At 42.1% G+C, this 22,262-nt stretch overlaps 1 protein-coding gene and 1 pseudogene across 4 annotated transcripts in view; both read left to right on the forward strand.

Annotated features, from left to right (window-relative positions):
- The window catches only part of RBL1 (RB transcriptional corepressor like 1), a 75,555-nt gene extending 65,099 nt beyond the window's left edge, over positions 1-10,456 (forward strand). For all 4 annotated transcript variants that reach the window (XM_032350721.1, XM_032350722.1, XM_032350723.1 and 1 more), the window contains 3 exons: positions 5,383-5,531; positions 7,721-7,885; positions 8,953-10,456. In XM_032350721.1, coding sequence (XP_032206612.1) covers positions 5,383-5,531; positions 7,721-7,885; positions 8,953-9,123 — 485 coding nt within the window. In that variant the 3' untranslated portion in view covers positions 9,124-10,456. The remainder of the gene's footprint in view (positions 1-5,382; positions 5,532-7,720; positions 7,886-8,952) is intronic.
- A 462-nt stretch (positions 10,457-10,918) lies between these two features.
- On the forward strand, positions 10,919-11,707 carry LOC116594992 (annotated as a pseudogene).
- Positions 11,708-22,262: the final 10,555 nt, after the last annotated feature.

Below are 22,262 nucleotides of genomic sequence, written 5' to 3' on the forward strand. Positions count from 1 at the left end.
TCAGGCTTTCTGCTCAGCGGGGAGCCAGCTTCCCCCTCTCTCTCTGCCTGCCTCTCTGCCTACTTTAATCTCTGTCAAATAAATAGATAAAATCTTTAAAAATAAATAAATAGAGTACTGGGACGCCTGCGTGGCTCAGTTGGTAGGACAACTGCCTTCAGCTCAGGTCATGATCCCGGAGTCCCGGAATCGAGTCCCGCATCAGGCTCCCAGCTCCACGGGGAGTCTGCTTCTCCCTCTGAACTTCTCCTCGCTCATGCTCTCTCTCTCACTGTCTCTCTCTCAAATAAGTAAATAAAATCTTTAAAAAAAAAAAAAATAAGTAAATAAATAAATAAATAGAGTACTTTGTAGGAGGCACTTGGATGGCCCAGTTGGTTAAGCAGTCAACCATCTGACTCTTAATTTCAGCTCAGGTCATGATCTCAGGATTGTGAGATTGAGCCCTACCTCGGGCTCCACACTAAGCATGGAACCTGCTTAAGATACTTTCTCTCCTTTCCCCTCTCTTGCCCTCTTAGTCTCTCTCAATCTCTCAAAAATAAATAAATAAAATACTTCAGTGGTGCTTCACTGGCTCAGTTGGAGGAGCATATAACTCCTATCACAGGGTCCTAAGTTTGAACCCCATTTTCAGTGTATAGATTAGTTAAATAAAACTTTCAGGGTTGTCTGGGTGGCTCAGTTGGTTAGGCGCCTGCCTTTGGTTCAGGTCATCCCCACATCGGGCTCTGCTCAGCGGGGAGCCTGCTTCTCTCTCTGCCTGCCACTCCCCCTGCTTATTATGTGCTCTCTCTGTGTGTCAAACACATACATAAAATCTTTAAAAAAAAAATGTTAAAAATAAAATACTTGAATACTTGAAATGTTGAAGACAAGGTCACACATTCAAAAAAGAAACAGTGAAAACAGATTCTCATTCACTAATAATTTATATAAATGTGGTTATAAAATCACATTTTAATTGCTTGACGGTGGTTATATGATAATCCAAAAAGACATTCCTCTTATTCATGGGAGCAGTAGGGAGGATCATGAGGCCATAATAGTTAACTGATTTCATCACAAAATTATCAGGGTCAGGGCACCTGAGTAGCTCAGTTGGTTGAACATCTGACCCTTGGTTTCAGCTTAGATCGTGATCTCAGTGTTGTGAGATGAAGCTCCGTGCCAGGCACTCTGTACTTGGTGTGGAGTTAGCTTGAGATTCTCTCTCTCCCTCTATCCCTCCCCCTGCTCACAGGCATGTGCTCTCTCTCTCTGTGTCTCTCAAAATAAATTTTTTTTTTAATATTTTATTTATTTATTTATTTGACACACAGAGATCACAAGTAGGCAGACAGGCAGGCAGAGCGAGAGGAGGAAGCAGGCACCCTGTGGAGCAGAGAGCCCGATATAGGGCTCGATCCCAGGACCCTGGGATGGTGACCTGAGCCGAAGGCAGAGGCTTTTTTTTTTCTTTTTTCTTTTTTCTTTTTTTTTTAAGACTTTATTTATTTATTTGACAGACAGAGATTGCAAGTATGCAGAGAGGCAGGGAGAGAGAGAGGAGGAAGCAGGCTCCCTGCTGAGCAAAGAGCCCAATGTGGGGCTCGATTCCAGGACCCTAGGATCATGACCTGAGCTGAAGGCAGAAGCTCCAACCCACTGAACCACCCAGGCATCCTGAAGGCAGAGGCTTTAACCCACTGAGCTACCCAGGTGCCCCTCTCAAAATAAATTTTAGAAAAAAATCTTTTAAAATAGGGGTGCCTGGGTGGCTCAGTTATTAAGCGTCTGCCTTCAGCTTGGGTCATGATCTCCAGGATCCTGGGATTGAGTCCGGCATCAGGCTCCCTCTCGGCGGGAAGCCTGCTTCTTCCATCCCTCTGCTTGTGATTCCTCTCTCATGTCTCTCTCTGTCAAATAAATAAATAAAATCTTTTTAAATCTTTCAAAATGTTTATTTATTTGTCAATCAGGGCCACCTTGCTGACTCAGTTGAAAGAGCCTGCAACGCTTGATCTCGGGGTTATGAGTTTGTGCCCCATGTTGGGTGTAGCGATTACTTAAATAAATTTTAAAACTTTTTTTAAATTTTTAAAAAATATTTATCTAATATGTATCATGTACCTCAGGTTATATTAGGTAGGGGTCTCTTCTACACTCTGAGAGGAAACAGATTTGTAACAGTTATATCACCAGGCAGGCAAACCTTTGATCTCGTCTTCTCTAGTCTTTCATAAGTTCTATCTCCTAATTAAGACTTTAATTTGAGGGGCACCTGAGTGGCTCACTCGGTTGGGCGTCTGCCTGCGGCTCGGGTCATGTCCTGGGGTCCTGAGATCAAGCCCCATATCACCTCCCTGCTCCAAGGGGAGTCTGGTTCTCCTTCTGCCCCTCCCCCCTGGCTTGTGCTGTCCTTCTCTCTCTCTCTCACTTTCTCTCAAATAAATAAATAAACTTTAAAAAACAAAAAGACTAATTTGAGTGTGTTAGTTTTTTTTTAACTCTTTTTTTTTTAATTTTTTATTTTTTATAAACATATAGATTTCTTTTTTTTTTTTTTTTAAAGATTTTATTTATTTATTTGACAGAGAGCAACACAGAGAGCTTTACCGGGGTAAAGCAGGGGTAGTAGGAGAGAGAGAAGGAGGCTTCCCACCGAGCAAGGAGCCTGATATGGGGCTTGATCCCAGGACACTGGGGTCATGACCCAAGCCGAAGGCAGATGCATAACAACTGAGCCACCCAGGCATCTCTTGAGTGTGTTAGATTTCTTAAGAGAGATGATAAGGTAGAGATCTTTCTCCTGCATAAAGGACAGCTGACACCTCCTTTCCTCTTTTGAAATGAAAAAATAAATAACAAAATAAAATCATATTAGTTAGAATCTAAAGTCCCAGAGAGGTGTTTTTTTGTTTTGTTTTGTTTTTTCAAAGATTTTATTTTGGGGGCATCTGGTTTTGGCTCAGGTTCTGATCTTAGGGTCCTGGGATTAAGCCCCATGTCAGGCTCCCCACTCAGTGGGAAGTATGCTAGTCCCTGTCCCTCTCCCTTTGCCCCTCCCCCACTCATACTCTGTCTCTCAAATAAATAAAATATATTTTTTTTAAATGATTTTATGAGGTGCCTAGGTGGCTCAGTGGGTTCAGCCTCTGCCTTCAGCTCGGTTCATGATCTTGGGGGTCCTAGGATCGAGCCCTACATCAGGCTCTGAGCTCAGCAGGGAGCTTGCTCCCCGCTCTCTCTCTGCCTGCCTCTCTGCCCACTTATGATCTCTGTCTGTCAAATAAATAAATAAAATCTTCTAAAAAAAAAAAAAAAGATTTTATTTTTAAGTAACCTCTACACCCAACATGGGACTTGAACCCACAACCCAGAGATCAAGGTAGCATACTCTATTGACTGAGGCAGCCAGGCGCCCCACCAAGGTTGAGAGAGTTTTAAATGCTTGATTCCTTCAAAATAAATAGAGCTTCTTTTTTTTCTTTTTTTGGAGATGGCACAGAATTGTCCATCTTTCTTTTCTTTTCTTTTCTTTCTTTCTTTCTTTTTTATTTTTTTTTGGTTAAGATTTTATTTATTTATTTGACAGAGGGAGATCACAAGTAGGCAGAGAGGTGGTTGGGGGTGGGTGGGAAGTAGGCTTCCTGCTGAGCAAAGAGCCCAAATGTGGGACTCTATCCCAGGATCCTGAGATCTTGACCCAGGCTGAAGGCAGAGACTTTTAACCCACTGAGCCACCCAGGCACCCCATAAATAGAGCTTCTTAACCTTATGTAAATGTTAACGACCAGAATTGGAATGACACACAAATATGAATACTATGTATAGTCTATATGTCCAGAAATTTCTGATTCAAGAAGAATATTAATTTTCATTGATCCATGTAGTGAGAATAACCTATAACTCCCGTTACCAAGCCAAAATGCCTTGAGAATAGTGTTCATTAGGATGGTAGGAGGTGTTACAGGGAAGGGGGACTGTGCATAAAAAATTTGAGAAGCATGCCTCTCTGCCTACTTGTCTGTCAAATAAATAAATAAAATCTTTAAAATTTAAAAAAAAATTTTTTTTAAATACCAAGAGTGAAAAAAAGACATCCAAATTGTGACTGAGATCCCTGTAGTTCCCTGGGACTTCTTGGCCCTTGGACTATATTTGACAGACAGAGATCACAAGTAGGCAGAGAGGCAGGCAGAGAGAGAGGAGAAAGAAGGCTCCCTGCTGAGCAGAGAGCCCAATGCAAGCTCTATCCTAGGACCCTGGGATCATGACCTGAGCCAAACGCAGAGGCTTTAACCCACTGAGCCACCCAGGTGCTCTGGATGCTTTTATCCTTGTTTGCATTGTTTGTAGGCCAGTGTATTGAGAATGAGAATTTTTTTTTCATACGCTGAATTTTTTTTTTAAGATTTTATTTATTTGAGAAAGAGAACTTGGGGAGGGAGAGGGGCAGAGGGCAAAGCTGATTCCCCACTGAACAGGGAGCCTCATGCAAGACTTGATCCCAAGACCCCAGGAACATGACCAGAGCCAAAAGTAGATGCTCAACCAACAGCCACCTGCCCCTGTGCTGAATTATTTTTAACTGCCAGGGGTTTTCTTAGCTCCTGTAATAGGCAGATGATTCTTACATGTTCAAGTAGACAATGGTTTATAATACTCTTCCCAAAGAAAGAGTAAGATAAAGTTCCTCCTGGTGCAGTAAGCTATCCCAGAGGAACACAGTAAATAGGAAAGCACCTCAACATAAGCTATCATTTTATAACTGAGGACGCTAACTATAAACTGAGCACCAAGGTTTCTGTTGCGCTTGGGGAAAACAAGGCTCTTAGAATACTTAATCACCTGCCTTGTATTTGCAGAAAAATAAACATAAGCAATTTATCTTGCTTCTTCCTTCACCTATGAGGGTATGCTTTACCTTTTTAGAGTCTGTCCACCTTCCTCAAAGAGCCATTATGAATATCTGCAGGCCTTTTGTTAACCCAAAGCTCATGATTTGCCACAGCCATCCATACTGTGGAGCTCAGTTTAGGTAAATCCCAGTCCAGAACTAGTGCCCCTCTGGCCACCAGTGACAGTGAGCTCAAAAATGTTGTGAAAAAATCTCTTGCTGAAGTAATATCTAGAGGAAAATATAGTAGCATAAGTTTACATATTTGCATTTCTCAGGATTCCAATTTAATTTATACATTATATAAATGGATTTCTGAACCTTTTCTAAAAACATTAATTGCTTTACATAAAGATTTGTGTTAACTTGATTTTTTTTATGTTGTGGAGAGAGTTGTAATTCAAATCACCACTTTATATATTAAAGTGCATCTATCATAACACTGAATTCTTTTTTCTTTTTTCTTTTTTTTTTTTAATAATACTGAATTCTTTCAAAAGACTTGGAAGATGCTACAAAAACACCTGACTGTTCCAGTGGACCAGTGAAAGAGGAAAGAGGTGATCTTATCAAATTTTACAATACAATATATGTAGGAAGAGTGAAGTCATTTGCACTGAAATACGACTTGTCAAATCAGGACCATGTGGTACGTTTATATTTTACTGTATGAATATTTATAGTCATAGTTGGAGTACTGTGAGCTTACTAAATAAGTGTTTCAGAGGCAAAGTGCCACTAATACATTATGTACGAGGAAAAAAAGCTAGTAATAATTAGAGAGTGTTTAAGGCATTGATACAACACAGACCAGAGGAAATCATGGAAATGTTATCCATACTGTGATTATGTTTCTGGAAATTATGTTAACATATGGGCAAGTACTAGATGAGAGTATCGAAAAATGAAATCAATTCTGATCATTTTTTCTCTTTGTTTTATCTTGTTATATTTATATATGAGATAACTGTTTTTCTCAAGTTAAAGAAAAAGAGAAATAAATAGACCTGAATCATTAATAGAGGCAACGCTAAGACATTTTTATGGAGATTAGGAAGTACCAGAAAGTCTGTGAAAGTATCACCAGTGTATAAACTGAGGTTGGTTCCCACGAGACTAGACATGAGTTGTAGAGGGACCTAGAAGAAACTGCATCTAGCCAGTAGCCATATATGTATATTTGTATCTCTTGTCCTTGTCCCTCACTGCCCTTGTCCCTTTCAGGGAGTATAGTCTGTGACTGTTCTCAGAGGTTTTGACTGTTCATTCAGTTCTATCAGTTCCATCTCCCCTGCCATGAGTATGATTATCATTAGCCAATTGGAACTACTTTTATTAGGGGCACCCGGATGACTCAGTTAAGTTTCTCTTGATTTCAGCTCAGGTCTTGATTTCCGGGCTGTGAGTTCAAGTCCCACGCTGGGCTCCAGACTGGGCATGGAGCCTGCTTTTAAAAAAAAAAAAAAATTTTATTAGCTTCAAGTAAAGATGATGAATGAAATTATTGATTAAGGAGCCATCTCCATTTATTCCAGAATGGAAACATTATACAGATATTAAAGTCAAGTATAGTACATGCTCCTCTATTTCTAAATCATTTGCATTTCAATATAAAGTCTTAACCCTTTCCCTAACAGATTTGTTTCATGTTGGAACTCATCCTCCTGGCTCAGAGAGTTCCGTCTCTTTTTTATTCCCTCTGCTACTATTTTGGTTCGAGTGTGTGTGTGTGTGTTTATGTATGTGTAGAGAAAGAGATCATTTTTGTGTTAGGACATCAATTACTTTGCCTCTACTTTCTGTTCATGATCAAGAAGTTCCTGTGCTGCTGGCTTATCACTTCTGGGTGTCTCACTCAGAATTCTTCAGGATTCCTAAAATATTCAGGAAAATAAATTTTAGTTTATCTGTTAGTAATTGTTGAAAAACAAGGGGGTAATGGACCATGTCTTTGCTTTTTTTTTTTTTTTTAAAGATTTTATTTATTTATTTGACAGAGAGAGTTCACAGTAGACAGAGAGGCAGGCAGAGAGAGAGAGAGAAGCAGGCTCCCTGCTGAGCAGAGATCCCGATGCGGGACTCGATCCCAGGATCCTGAGATCATGACCCGAGCCGAAGGCAGCGGCTCAACCCACTGAGCCACCCAGGCGCCCTGTCTTTGCTTTTTTCAGCCCTAAATAAACTCTTACAGTATTGCTGACACTTAATTAAGAAATTTCAATAAGAATAAAAGTATGGAGGGCACCTGGTTGGCTCCGTGGGTTAAGCATCCACTCAGGCCATGATCCGGGAGTCCCAGGATCAAGCCCTGCCTCAGGCTCCCTGCTCAGTGGGGAATCTCCTACCTCTGCCCCTCACCCCACCCATGCGCACCCTCACCCTCTCTCTCTCTCTCCCTTTCATTCAAATAAACAAAGTCTTTAAAAAAAAGTAAGACATACCATTTTTAAAAAAGATTAAAAATATGGGGGTGCCTGGCTGGCTCATTTGGTAGAGGATGCAACTCTTGATTTTGGGTTCGTGAGTTCAAGCTCCATGTTGGGCATGAAACCTACTTTAAAAAAGAAGAAGGGGACGCCTGGGTGGCTCAGTTGGTTAAGAGGCTGCCTTCGGCTCAGGTCATGATCCCAGCGTCCTGGGATCGAGTCCCACATCGGGCTCCTTGCTCAGCAGGGAACCTGCTTCTCTCTCTGCCTCTGCCTGTGCTCACTCTCTCTGACAAATAAATAAATAAAATCTTTAAAAAAAAAAAAAAAAAAGAACAAGAAAACACATATAAAGTGGTGGGATTCAAAAAAAGAAACTTATCTTACAAAAATTTACTTTTGGTTATTTCAGATGGAAGCTCCACCTCTCTCTCCTTTTCCACGTATTAAGCAACAACCAGGCTCACCACGACGCATTTCCCAGCAACACTCCGTTTATGTTTCCCCACATAAGAATGGGTCAGGCCTTACACCAAGGAGTGCTCTGCTATATAGGTTCAATGGCAGCCCTTCTAAGGTACGGTACACACAGACTTACTCCGAAACAGCCCATGTACGTGTGTTAAAAATTGGATTTCATGGGGTGCCTGGGTGGCTTAGTGGCTTAAAGCCTCTGCCTTCGGCTCAGGTCATGATCCCAGGGTCCTGGGATCAAGCCCCACATCGGGCTCTCTGCTGATCAGGGAGCCTGTTCCTCCTCTCCCTCTGCCTGCCTCTCTGCCTACTTGTGATCTCTGTCAAATAAATAAATAAAATCTTTAAAAAATAAATTAAAAAAAATAAAATAAAATAAAATAAAAATTGGATTTCAGATTACCAGTTAGTAATCTTTAATCTTGCTCTTTGTCTGCAAAGTTATTACTAATAAATATAATAAGATCAATTTTTTTAAATTTTATTTATTTTTTTATTTGACACAGAGAGAGAGAGAGACACAGTGAGAGCAGGAACACAAGCAGGGGGGGTGGGAAAGGGAGAAGCGGGCTTCCTGCCAAGCAGGGAGCCCGATGCAGGTCTCGATCCCAGGACCCTGGGACCATGCCCTGAGCCGAAGGCAGACGCTCAACGACTAAGCTACCCAGGTGTCCTGAGGTCAATCCAATCTTCAGAGCCATGAGAAGATGAGTTCTAGTCATCCTTATTAGGTTAGTCTAGATTCAAAAAATAATCTCTGGGGCATCTGGCTAAGTCAGTCAGTGGAGCCTGTGACTCTTGATCTTGGGTTATAAGTTTGAATTCCATGTTGGGTGTAGAAATTACTTAAAAAGTAAGAAAAGGGGCACTTGGGTGGCTCAGTGGGTTAAGCCTCTGCCTTCGACTCAGGTCATGATCTCAGGGTCCTGGGATCAAGCATCAGGCTCTCTGCTGGCTCCCCGCCCCCACCTGCCTTTCTGCCTACTTTGTGATCTCTCTCTCTCTCTCTCTCAAATAAATAAATAAATAAATCTTTAAAAGAATAATATACTCTCTACCCTACTGTTGAGCTTTGGATAGAGTACTGGAGAAAACAGTTAGCTTATTAGTCCCTTGCTGTTATTTCCTCTTTTTTCCCCCTTTTACTCACACATGTCCTCTATTTTGCAGAGTTTGAAAGATATCAACAATATGATAAGGCAGGGTGAACAGAGAACCAAGAAGCGAGCAATAGCCATCGATGGTGATGCAGAATCACCTGCCAAACGCCTCTGTCAAGAAAATGATGATGTTTTGCTTAAACGACTACAGGATGTTGTCAGTGAGAGAGCAAATCATTAATGCCCTTTCTATTTCTATGATAAAAGCACTTTCAGGTGGCAGAGTGTTAAGAGCTCTATCCTTCAAAACTTTCAGCCCTGTAGATGGAAAGTATCGAGTTACACAAAAAATTGCACCAAAATTATGTGCTTTTTTTTTTTTTTAACATTTATCCAAAATATAGTTAACAGTGTATTTTGAGTTGGACTGGAAAGCAATATTTCAAGTGCCTTTTAAACATTTTAGTAGTTAAAGAATTTTTTTAAATGTCTATTCCTTGGTTTAGTTTTTAAGATGAAATCAGGAGTTAACTCATAATTTTTTAGCTCATTTTTTAAAATAAATGTCTCCTCCTTCTGTGCTTTGTAATATGAAGGTAAATAATCTGTTTTTAATAAGGATGCTTTGAGATATCTCTGTTCTAAATTTAATATTGAGTAGAGGGGCACCTGGCTGGTAGAACATGAGACTCTTGATCTCAGGGTCATGAGTTTGAGCCCCATGCTGGGCATAGAGATTACTTAAAAAATTAAATATATATATATATATATATATATTGAGTAGGGTTTGGTTCCCAAAGCACCTGGGCTAAGGGATGATGCACTAGTCCACCTCTGACCCACTTTGGCAACTCCACATCCAGGTGCCACTGCCATTCTGGATTGTCTAGCTCCCTTCTCATGCCCTTTCCCTCTTTGAGCATAAGCAGATTTGTACCTGAGCCCATGCATTACAATGCTTCTTGCCTTCTAACCCTAAGCCCTCTTAGTTGATGTCACAGCCTAATAAAAGGGGTACTTGGGTGCAGCTCTCCAAAGAATCAGCTGTTCAATATTCACTTTTTCTAATGTGTTTCCAGAATCTGGAAGGACATGGATAAACCATTCTTAATTAATTTTGAGAAAGTTATGAAATGTATGTTTTTTAAACTGCAAACCTTATTTTTTTAAATACAAAATGTTTAACTTAACTTATATCTAACCCTCACTAATTCAAGTTAGTCTAAGATTTGGCTGTAAATTTGTAATTGCTATTGTCAGGAATTTTATTTTTAAATTTTAAGAAAAGTGATTTTGGTAATACATTACTTTTCTGAAAATTACATCCTCATTTTTTGTGTAGTATCTACACATGTTGTAAGCCAAATAACATCAAATTTGTCTAAAGTCCTTGTATATATTTTTATGTAGCTGTAACTATTATGTCATTTTCATCCTCCTTATTGATGTGGGAAATATACATGAGCATTGTACATTGACTATGTAAGAAGCTCTGGATATGTTTTTATCAATTTTTAAGACAATATCCGTGTACATAAAATAGCTAATAAAATGGAGTTTTTGAGATATTGAAAGACACTGTATTTGTGTTGTTTTTGCATGACTAGAAGCAATTCTGCAGCCATCTACAACCTATACCTTCTTAAATACCTGCTTTATGTCTTTTAAATACCTTAGTGTAACTTCAAAGTTAATGTTCTGGTAGTTTCCAGGAGCTAGGAAGAGATTGGGGAGTGGCTGCTTGAATACGGGGTATTTTTTTGAGAAGATGAAAACATTTTAGAACTTGATCTAGAAGGTGGTTGTATAGTGTGAATTTACTAAGTGACACTTTAAATTTTGTTTTTTAAAGATTTTATTTATTTATTGGACAAAGAGAGATCACAAGTAGGCAGAGAGGCAGGTGGGGCCCGGGGTGGGGAGGGGGGTTGGGGGGAGCAGGCTCTTCACTGGGCAGAGAGCCTGATGCAAGGGGCTCAATCCCAGGACCCTGAGATCATGACCTGAGCTGAAGGCAGAGGGTTAACCCACTGAGCCACCCAGGCACCCCACTAAGTGACACTTTAAAATGATTATTTTAAAAAGTAAAATGAGGGGGCTGGCCCTGCTTAGGATTTTCAGGAAACATGGAATCGGTGGCAACAGTTGGAGTTTAAGCACTTTTGTGATAGTCTCTGGATCCCTGTGAGAGGAAAGGGAAGGATGTCACTGGAATCATCTTCCTCTTTGATCCCACTATACTTCCTTTCTCCCTTTCCCTCAGTACCAGAGAGTATTACTAACTCTTCCCGTCCCCAATGTCTTACATCACTTCCCAGGAGATGAAGTGTATTCTGCACTGGTTTCCCACTTGGTTAGGTCCCCGGCATGAAGGTTTCCTACAGGACCTGGTAGCTAAGGCAGTGCCAGGAAAATTACAGCCACTGCTGGAAGGGCTGGAGCAGCTTAATGTGTTTGGAACAAGCCGACTACCTCGTATCTTTGAGTGCCAGGTACATCTTTGGGATCAGTGGTTTCGAGGCTGGGCAGGAGCGCAACGAATTAGTCAGGCAGCTGGTGGTCAGACTTATGGCAGTTTTACCAGGCAGTGGCTGCTATAACTGGTAAAGATTGATGGGCATTAAAATAAAAAAAGATAATCACAGCTGATGGAGCCCCAACTTGACTGTGAGAACTTCAGATGTGTCACTTAGAGTTCTAGTATTATCTATATATTATCCTGATCGGCTGACCGGACTTGTTGATGAGTACAGGCTTGATTATATATTTGGGGGTGGGGAGGGGCTAAGGGAGAGAGAGAATCTTAAGCAGGCTCCATGCCCAGTGCCAGGCCCAAAGCAGGACTCGATCTCACAACCCTGAGATCATGACCTGAGCCAACATCAAGAGTTGGACGCTTGGCTGACTGAGCCACGCAGGCGTCCCAAGCCTTGGTTATTTCCAACGTTAACGGCCTATCAACTGGACTGCTTACATAAACTTTTTCCATCTAAGTAAAACCAGATCAGCAGTCAATCCCTCAAGAATTTCATGGCTTCTGGGCTTCCTGGGTGGCTCAGTGGGTTAAGCCTCTGCCTTCAGCTCAGGTCATGATCTCAGGGTCCTGGGATCGAGTCCCGTATGGGGCTCTCTGCTCAGCAGGGAGCCTGCTTCCTCCTCCCTCCCTCCCTCCCTCTCTCTCTGCTTGACTCTCTGCCTACTTGTGATCTCTCTCTGTCAAATAAATAAAATCTTAATAAAAAAAAAAAAAAAAAGAATTTCATGGCTTGTTTTACAAGTATAACCAGAAGGAACATACATATTAGAATTCAAGTGTATTGCTGACCCATGGGCTATAAAGTAAAGCCTTCCTAGAAACAGGAGAGAAGGACAATAAAAGGTCATGTTTTTATAGTTTAACTGGATTCACATGGCTGGCTTCACTGCCCTTACCAGAGTCTGGCATAATTATGTGACATCCTAACTTAGCTTTCCTAGTCATGATTTTACAAAATTACAAAATAATCAGGAGAGTAGTTAGTTATACCTTCCATACTGATGTTTGTTTGAATCCAAATAGCAATGGGTTTTCCTAAAGCGTATGTGATATTCTTGGAGCTGGTAACAGATTCCTATTCTGTAAGTTTGCTCTGTGATATGAAAATAAGTGACACTCTGTAGTCTGAAGGGTTTATTTCTTGTATCAAAATAATGAGTCAAAAAAAATTAGAATGATGGCGCCTGGGTGGCTCAGTGGGTTAAGCCGCTGCCTTCGGCTCAGGTCATGATCTCAGAGTCCTGGGATTGAGCCCCACATCGGGCTCTCTGCTCAGCAGGGAGTCTGCTTCCTCCTCTCTCTCTGCCTGCTTGTGATCTCTGTCTGTCAAATAAATAAATAAAATCTTTAAAAAAAAAAAAAAATTAGAATGAGGGGCGCCTGGGTGGCTCAGTGTAAGGTTAAGCCACTGCCTTCGGCTCAGGTCATGGTCTCAGGGTCCTGGGATCGAGCCCCGTATCGGGCTCTCTGCTCAGCAGGGAGCCTGCTTCCTCCTCTCTCTCTGCCTGCCTCTCTGCCTGCTTGTCATCTCTCTCTGTCAAGTAAATAAATAAAATCTTTAAAAAAATTAAAAAAATTAAAAAAAAATAAAAATCTTAAAATAAAAAAAAATAAAATCTTAAAAAAAAATTAGAATGATTATTTTTATGTTTGATGAATTTCACCTCAATTCAAAAAATGCCTTAGACACATAAAAAAACAGGACGACTTGAAGTCCTTGGAATGAAATTGTGAAGCAAATTATACTGAATTAAGGAAAGCACTCTTAGGAGTCCATTCAAACATTTCTCCAGATGAGACTCACAGCTTAAAGTTCTTTCCTAATTAAGAATACTTTTTCAAAGATGATTTATTTATTTATTTGTCAGAGAGAGACAGCAAGAGAAGGAACACAAACAGGTGGCGTGGGAGAGGAAGAAGCAGGCCTCTTGCTGAGCAGGGAGACCAATGCGGGGCTCGATCCCAGGACCTTGGGACCATGACCCAAGCCGAAGGCAGATGCTCAGTGACTAAGCCGCCCAGGCGCCCCTCCTAATTAAGATTTTTATGTGTTTACATTAAATCAGATTTTTTTTAAGAAGATAATATTCCTGGGGCGCCTGGGTGGCTCAATGGTTTAAAGCCTCTGCCTTCGGCTCAGGTCATGATCTCAGGGTCCTGGGATTGAGCCCCGCATCGGGCTCTCTACTCAGCAGCGAGCCTGCTTCCTTCTCTCTCCCTCTCTCCCTGCCTCTTTGCCTACTTCTGATCTCTGTCAAATAAATAAAAATCTTAAAAAAAAAGAAGAAGAAGATAATATTCCTGGATGGCTCGGTCATTTTAGCGTCTGTCTTCAGCTCAGATCATGATCCCAGAGTTGAGGCCCATGTTGGGCTCCCTGCTCAGCAGCGGAGCCCACTTCTCCTTCTCCTTCTGCCCTTCACTCACTCTGTTTCTCAAATAAAATCTTTTTTAAAAAAATAATATTCCTGGGGCGCCTTGGTGGCTCGGTGGGTTAAAGCCTCTGCCTTCGGCTTGGGTCATGATCCCAGGGTCCTGGGATCGAGCCCGCATCAGGCTCTCTGCTCAGCAGGGAACCTGCTTCCCTTCCTCTCTCTCTGCCGGCCTCTCTGCCTACTTGTGATCTCTCTCTGTCAAATAAATAAATAAAATCTTAAAATAATAATAATATTCCTGCTTGTTTTTATTTCCTTTTTTTCCTCTTCTTTTATAGTACTTTTGCTAAGTGAAAAACATTAGCAGCTACCTGCTATATTCCTGGCCCTTAACTGGGTGCAAGGGATATAAAAATAAACCAAACATAGTTCCTGTGCTCGAGATATTGTAACCCATTACTACAGTTGTTCCTTGAAAGTACCAGGGATCTCCACACACACATGCCTCACAGCCCACTGTTTAAGATCTATGTATACTTTTTTACTCCCTTTCAAATATTTAATTACTAATAGCATACTTTTGACTGGAAGCCTTACCAATATCCTAAACAGTTAATTAACACTTACTTTGTATGCTTTATGTATTATACACTGTATTCTTACAATTAAAAATATGTTTTGGGGCGCCTGGGTGGCTCAGTGGGTTAAAGCTTCTGCCTTCAGCTCGGGTCATGATCCCAGGGTCCTGGGATCGAACCCTGCATCGGGCTCTCTGCTTCACAGGGAGCCTGCTTCTCCATCTCTCTCTTCCTGTCTCTCTGCCTACTCGGGATCTCTGTCTGTCAAATAAATAAATAAATAAATCTTAAAAAAAATATATATATATATATATGTTTTAAATGTTAAGAAAATGATAAGGAAAATACATTTATAGTACTATACTATTATCAGGAAGAATCAGCAAGTTAAGTGGATCCACACAGTTCAAAACCATGTTGTTCAAGAGTCAACTGTAGAACAAGTATAGTAATAGACCTCTACACAAAGAGGGATGGTGTTGGGACACCAGGGTGGTTCAGTTGGTTGGTTGTGTCTTTTTTTTTTTTTTAAGACTTTATTTATTTATTTGACAGAGATCACAAGTAGGCAGAGAGGCAGGCAGAGAGAGAGGAGGAAGCAGGCTCCCTGCCGAGCAGAGAGCCCGACACGGGGCTCGGTCCCAAGACCCTGAGATCATGACCCGAGCTGAAGGCAGAGGCTTAACCCACTGAGCCACCCAGGTGCCCCTGGTTGAGTGTGTCTGATTCTTGGTTTCCGTTGAGGTCATGATCTCTGGGTTGTGAGATCCAGCCTCATGTCAGGCTCCACAATTAGCGAGGAGTCTGCTTGAGATTCTCCCTCCCTTCTGGTTCTTCCTCTCTCTCTCTCTCTCTCTCTCTCAAATAAATAAATCTTCCAAGAAGGATAGTATTAACATACAGAAGGGTATGATTTACTCTGCCTGGGCAAGTGTGTCAGGGAAATCTCTCTAAAATCACTCTAAAGGGGAAGCTAAGTGATCATTTAGTCCTTAGGGATGCATAACTGTTTGCCATTCAGAGAGCACAACCTGTAGAAAGTCCCAGAGGCATGAAAGTTCCACAGATCTGGGAATTGCATGTAATTTAGTGAGGCTGGATTATAATGTACATATGCAAAAATACCATGCAATGTAGGGCTAGGGGAACCGGCAGGGGCCTTTCATAGTAGGGTTTTTTAATGTAGGTTAAGGAATTCAGGCCTTGATCATTCCCAGTAGGTCTCAACATTGGCTATAACTGAGGAGCTTCGAAAAACTCCAGTGGATGTGTCCCTCCCCTAGAGTTGTTAATGGATTTGGGAAACATCAGGGTTTCTAAATACACCCTAGGTAAGCACCTAAGGTTGAGAATCACTACTAAAGATGACTGCAAGTCACTAAAGAAGTTTTGGTGTTTTGGGTTTTTTTTTTTTTAAGATTTTATTTAACACAGAGAAAGACAGGGAATTTGAGAGAGGGAATACAAGGAGGGTGTGGCAGAGGGGGAAGCAGGCTTCCCACTGAGCAGGAAGCCCAGTGCAGGGGTCCAGCCCAGGACCCTGGGATCATAACCTGAGCCAAAGGCAGACACTTGATGACCGAGCCACCCAGGTGCCCCGCAAGAGGTTTTATATATATATATTTTTTAATTTTAGGTTCTGTTTCCTTTTTTATTAATAATTTTGTCCTTTTTTTATTTTTTTTAAAGATTTTATTTATTTAATGACAGAGGGGAAGAGATCACAAGTAGGCAGAGCAACAGGCAGAGAGAGGTGGAAGCAGGGAGCCTGATGCGGGGCTTGATCCCAGGACCCTGAGATCATGACCTGGGCCAAAGGCAGAGGCTTAACCCACTGAGCCACCCAGGCGAGTCCGCCCTCCCCACCCCAACAAGAGGTTTTAATTTTAGGTGGATAACGGCAAAATCTGATGTTTATTTTAGAAGAACAATTCCCAAGCTTGCCCAAGGGATAAGGATTACCTGAGACACATGTTAACAGTACAGATTCCTAGGTCCCACGCTTGACCGTGGAAAAATAATCTCCAGGGGAAGGACCTGGGAATTTTGTTTTGTTAACCTCTGTTCCAAGTAATATTTACCCTCAAGCTAGTTAGAGACCTGGTAGTGCTTCTCAAATTTAATGAACAGAGGAATCACCAGGGACTGTTAATCCTGTTAAAACTCGGATTCTAATTCATCTGAGGTTGGGCCTAATCTGCTTTTCTAACAAGCTCCCTTAACATCAATGCTGCTAGCTTGGAATAGCAAGGTTTAGAAATCTGGAAGCTGTGCCAAGGATGGACTAGAGGATGGGTAGACTGATATGAGAGACCAATTAGGTTTGTAGTGTTTTGTTTTGTTTTGTTTTAATTCATTTGACAGAGAGAGCAGAAGAACACAGGCAGGGGGAAAGCAGGAGAGGCAGAAGCAGGCCCCTCACTGAGCAGAGAGTCTGATGGAGGGCTCAATCCCAGGACCCTGGGATCAGGACCTGAGCCAAAGGCAGATGCTTAACCAACTAAGCCACCCCCCCCCCGTGCCCCAGGTGAGTAGTTCTTAACGTGGAGTAATTTTGTCCCCTTAAGGAACATTTGGCAATGACTGGAGGCATTGTTGTTTGTATTTTTGGTCATCACAATTCCTAGGGCCAGGCGTGCTAGCTGGTATCTCCTACCTGGTTTCTAGTGAGTAGAAGCCAGGGTTACTACTAACCATCCTGCAATGCATAGGGCAGCTCCCATAACAAAGAATTATCCAGCCCAACATGTCACTAGTGCCAATCCCTGAATTAAGTAAACACATGGTGGGCGCCTGGGTGGCTCAGTCAGGTAAGCCTTCAGCTCAGTTAATGATGTCTGGGTCCTGAGATTAAGCCCCACATCGGGCTCCCTCCTCAGTGGGGAAGTCTGCTTCTCCCTCTCCCTTTGCTGCTCCCCTGCTTGTGCTCTCATTTGCATGCTCTTTCTTTCAAATAAATAAATCATTTTTTTTAAGATTTTATTTATTCACTTGATACAGAGAGATACAGAGAGCATGAGCAAGGGGAGAGGCAGAGGGAGAGATAGAAGCAGATTCCATGCTGAGCCAGGAGCCTAATGTCAGGCTAGATCCCAGGACTTGGAAATCATGACCTGAGCTGAAGGCAGGCGTTTAACTATCTGAGTCACCCAGGTGCCCAATAAATAAAATCTTAAAAAAAAAAAAAAAGAAAGAAAGAAAAAAGCGAACACCTGGTCCAGAAGAGATGTACGCTTTAAGACACTGATAGTGGGGATAGAAGAGGAACAACATAACTGGGCATGTATGGGGTCCCAGTCAAGAATGACTTTCCGGGGCGCCTGGGTGGCTCAGTGGGTTAAGCCGCTGCCTTCGGCTCAGGTCATGATCTCAGGGTCCTGGGATCGAGTCCCACATCGGGCTCCCTGCTCAGCAGAGAGCCTGCTTCCCTCTCTCTCTCTCTGCCTGCCTCTCCATCTACTTGTGATTTCTCTCTGTCAAATAAATAAATAAAATCTTTAAAAAAAAAAAAAAAAAAAGAATGACTTTCCGGGGGCACCTGGGTGGCTCAGTGGGTTAAGCCGCTGCCTTCGGCTCAGGTCATGATCTCAGGGTCCTGGGATCGAGTCCCGCATTGGGCTCTCTGCTCAGCAGGGAGTCTGCTTCCTCCTCTCTCTCTCTCTGCCTGCCTCTCTGCCTGCTTGTGATTTCTCTCTGTCAAATAAATAAATTAAATCTTAAAAAATAATTTAAAAAAGAATGACTTTCCAGAAAGGATTAATGATAATAGATTCCAGGTGGGGTAACTAATACACATGTGAGGTTATTTGGCATCAGCGACAGACCCTTAATAGGTTAAGAAAAGAAAATGTTCTGGAGGTCTCGGATCCTATATCTAGGCAGTAGTTTCATTAAATTGCCCAGTGGTAAGAATCACTGTTGAGGATTTATTAACTATACAGATCGGTAGTGTGGTGCAGTTTGGTGAAGCATCCCAGGCTGTTCATTTTTTTTTTTTTTAAGATTTTATTTATTTATTTATTTTTATTTGACAGAAATCACAAGTAGGCAGAGAGGCAGGCAGAGAGAGAGAGGAGGAAGCAGGCTTCCCACTGAGCAGAGAGCCTGATGCGGGGCTCGATCCCAGGACCCTGGGATCATGACCTGAGCCGAAGGCAGAGGCTTTAACCCACTGAGCCACCCAGATGCCCCCCCCCCAGGCTGTTCTTAACCAGGCAAGTTCAGAGCCAGCAGGAGAGGATAAAGGCCAAGAGTATGGAGCTCCGGGTTCAAATAACCTCCCTGACACTGCACCACCGAACCCAACTGAACTGCACAGTTGACTGACTTCGTCATCGCTTCAGGACGTAATTACAGAAAATGACATTGGTTGTACAGAAATTAGAAGATACATAAACAAAACAAAACAAAAAAGACAAAAAACCTATAGTCCCTAGTCAGAGATCATCTTTTTAAAGATTTTATTTGAGAGACAGAGACAGAGCACAAGGGGTGGAGGTAGGGAAGGGCAAGGGAGGACAGAAGCAGACTCCACGCACCAGTTTGCCTGACACAGGGCTCGATCTCAGGAGCCTGGGAATATGAGCTGGGCTGAAGGCAGTGAGAGGTCACCTTTTTAAAGATTTTTATTTTTAAGTAACCTCTACACCCAACATGGGGCTTGAACTCACAACCCCGACATCAACAGTCACGTATTCCCCCAACTGAGCCAGCCAGCAACTGTTGATCTTGGGGTTGTGAGTTTGTACCTCAAGTCAGGTGTAGAGATTACTTACAAATCCCTTTTAAAAATGTTTTGTTAGTTATTTTTCACAAGAAGGAAAGGTGTAAGTCTTAAATTGTATATGCTATAATGAAATTTTTTCCAGCTTTACTGAGGTGTAATTTACATAGAGTAAGATGTACCCATTTTCAGTATACAGTTTGATGAACTTCAGTAATTGTATGTAATTGTAGAACTACCACTACAATCCATATATAGAACATTTCCACCACTTCAAAACGTTTCCTTATGCCCTCTGATCTTCCCTGCCCTCCCCACATCCTGCCCACCACACACTCCAATCAGTCAACTGCTAATCTTTTTGTCACTAGAGTCTTGCCTTTTCTTTTTCCTTTTTTTTTTTTTTTAAGATTTTATTTGTTTATTTGACAGATAGAGATCACAAGTAGGCAGAGAGGCAGGCAGGAGGGGTGGTGGGGGGGGGGTGGGAAGCAGGTGCTCTGCTGAGCAGTGAGCCCGATGTGGGGTTCCATCCCAGGACCCTGGGATCATGACCTGAGCCCAAGGCAGATGCTTTTAACCCACTGAGCTACCCAGGTGCCCTAGGGTTTTGCCTTTTCTAGAATGTCATATAAAATATATGTATACACAGTACGTAACCTTTTGTATTTGAGCTCTGTCATTTAGTATAATGTTTCTGAGATTCATTCATGTTGGATGTGTAAAGAATTTGTTTCTGGGCTGAGCAATTTTCCATACTGTGGATTGTTTCAAAAAAAAAAAAAAAAAGTAGAAGGAAGGAGAAGGACAGAAAAAGAAAACACAGACCCAAAATGGTGTTACTTAGACTAACTTCCCAAACCGGTGCTTAATTCATACATAATCTTACTGCCGTTTCAACCTCCCCTAGAAATGTATTTTAACTGAATGGGACCTCAGAACTACTTAGAGCTTGTAGCCTGTATGTTCCCACATGGTTTGCATTCAGCTTTTAACACTTCACCCTTTTTCACTTTTCCCATCCATACCAGTCTCCTCGCCCTTTCCCATATCCAGACATGATCCTGTCTCAAAGCTTTTGTAGCTGCTGTTCTCTTTGGCTGGAATGCTTTTCCCCCAGACACCTGCATGGCTGACTCCTTCATCTCCTTCAAGTCTCTGCCTAAATGGCACTTTCTTGCGGTGCCTGGGTGGCTCCGTGGGTTAAGGCCTCTGCCTTCAGCTCGGATCGTAATCCCGGGGTCCTGGGATCGAGCCCCGCATCGGGCTCTCTGCTCGTTGGGGAGCCTGCTTCCTCCATTTCTCTCTGCCTGCCTCTCTGCCTACTTGTGATCTCTGTCTGTCAAATAAATAAAAATCTTTGAAAAACAAACAAATAAATAAATAAATGGCACTTTCTCAAAGTGCTACCCTATCCCAGAACTGTGACTCTGCCCTCTCCACTCCCACTGTTGTGCAACCCATCTTCAAGATTTTTTCATCTTGCAAAACTGAAACTCTCCACCCAGTAGATAACTTTCCTTTTATCCTTCCCTCCTGTTCCTGGCAATCACCATTCTAATTTCTATGAGTCACACTACACTAGACCCTTCATATAAGTGGAATCATAAAGTATTCGTCTTTTTGTGACTGGATTATTTCACCCGACACAATGTCTTCAAGTTCATCCATGTTGCATGTCTAAATTCCCTTTTCTTTCTTTTTTTTTTTTTAAAGTAGCATTGGTAAATCAGTTTATTCTTTATTTTTTAAGATTTTATTTATCTGAGAGAGAGAGAGAGCATGAGCTGGGGGAGGGGCAAAAGGAGAGTGACAGGCAGAATCCCTGCTGAGCAGGGGGCCTGATGTGATGTGGGGGCTCCATGCGGGGCTGGATCCCAGGACCCTGAGATCATGACCAGAGCCAAAGTCAGACACTTAACCAAATGAGCCACCCAGGCTTCCCCGAATTTCCTTCTCTTTTTAAGGCTCAAAACACTCCATTTTATGTGTATACATTTTTTCATCCATTCATCTGTCCTTGGACTGAAGCCCAATTTTTAATCTGAAGATGTAGCCTGTCTTTCCACACTAGTCTTGTGTGACTCAGATTTATTTAAGTATCCCCCATATTCTCGGAAGTCCCTCGTGTTGAGTTTCGTTTTCGTCCTGAAGTTTCGTTTTCCTTCTGAAATTTCTTTTCTTCCTTTGCCGTGGGAAGCATCATCACAGATCCTCCCACCCCATCCTCCACCGAAAGAACTCAGCCTGTTGGAAAATTTCCAGGCAACAAAAGTGGTGGGGGTGGAGGGGGGTATTAATGTGCTCCAATGCCACTCTTCTCCTCTTACTCAATCCTCTTCTAAACCTTCTGTCCCACTTGCCTTCAGCAAACCCCAGATGTGTTACCTTTACTGTGCCTTCCCTGAACTTCCCACCTCAGAAGGCAGAACACTAGCCGGCTTCCACCAACACCCTGAAATTTCAGTGCCCCCTTAACTACTTGCCCAAGGAAAAGGGTCTTTTCCCCCCAAGGAACCCTGCTTTCCTCCCAGGAATCTGGTGCCAGTTCCACACCCCGCCTCCTCCAGACACTCACACCATACCCAGAGAGCTCTAGGTTAAGGAAAGTCACTTTCCTGCCATCAGTTCACTTCTTTCTTTCTTTCTTTCTTTTTCCTTCTTTCTTTCAAGTTCCTGCAGTCAGTTCACCTTTTCTTTCTTTCTTCCTTTCTTTCTTTTTTTTTTTTTTAAGTAGGCTCTGTGCCCCGGATGCCCTGGGCTTGAACTCATTACCTGAGATTAAGATTCACCCACTCTAGCAATGAGCCAGCCCAGTGCCCCTCCTGCAGCCACTTCAAATAGAAGTGGTATTTCTCTTTCCTAGGGATAGAGGTTTTTCTTGGGCCTGTGAAAAATGAGTAAGAGCATCTTAAACACTAAGTTTAGTGGTCTACTTGAACGCACAATATAGGTAAATTCAGTTTATTATGCAAATGTAACTTCAAAGACAAATCCTTCAATCTCAGGTTACAGGTTTAAGCTCTACCTTCATAGAAATTCTGAGACTCTTTTCCTTGTTAATAACAGTGGTTAACAAGTCCCAAGCATATGAATGCCTTCAGACATTCTCTTTGAGATAAGGGTCAGGTTTTTAAATGAGAAGGACCACAAGGTAAACAAGGTATT

This window comes from Mustela erminea, chromosome 7, assembly GCF_009829155.1.
Source record: "Mustela erminea isolate mMusErm1 chromosome 7, mMusErm1.Pri, whole genome shotgun sequence".
Taxonomy (NCBI): Eukaryota; Metazoa; Chordata; class Mammalia; order Carnivora; family Mustelidae; genus Mustela; species Mustela erminea.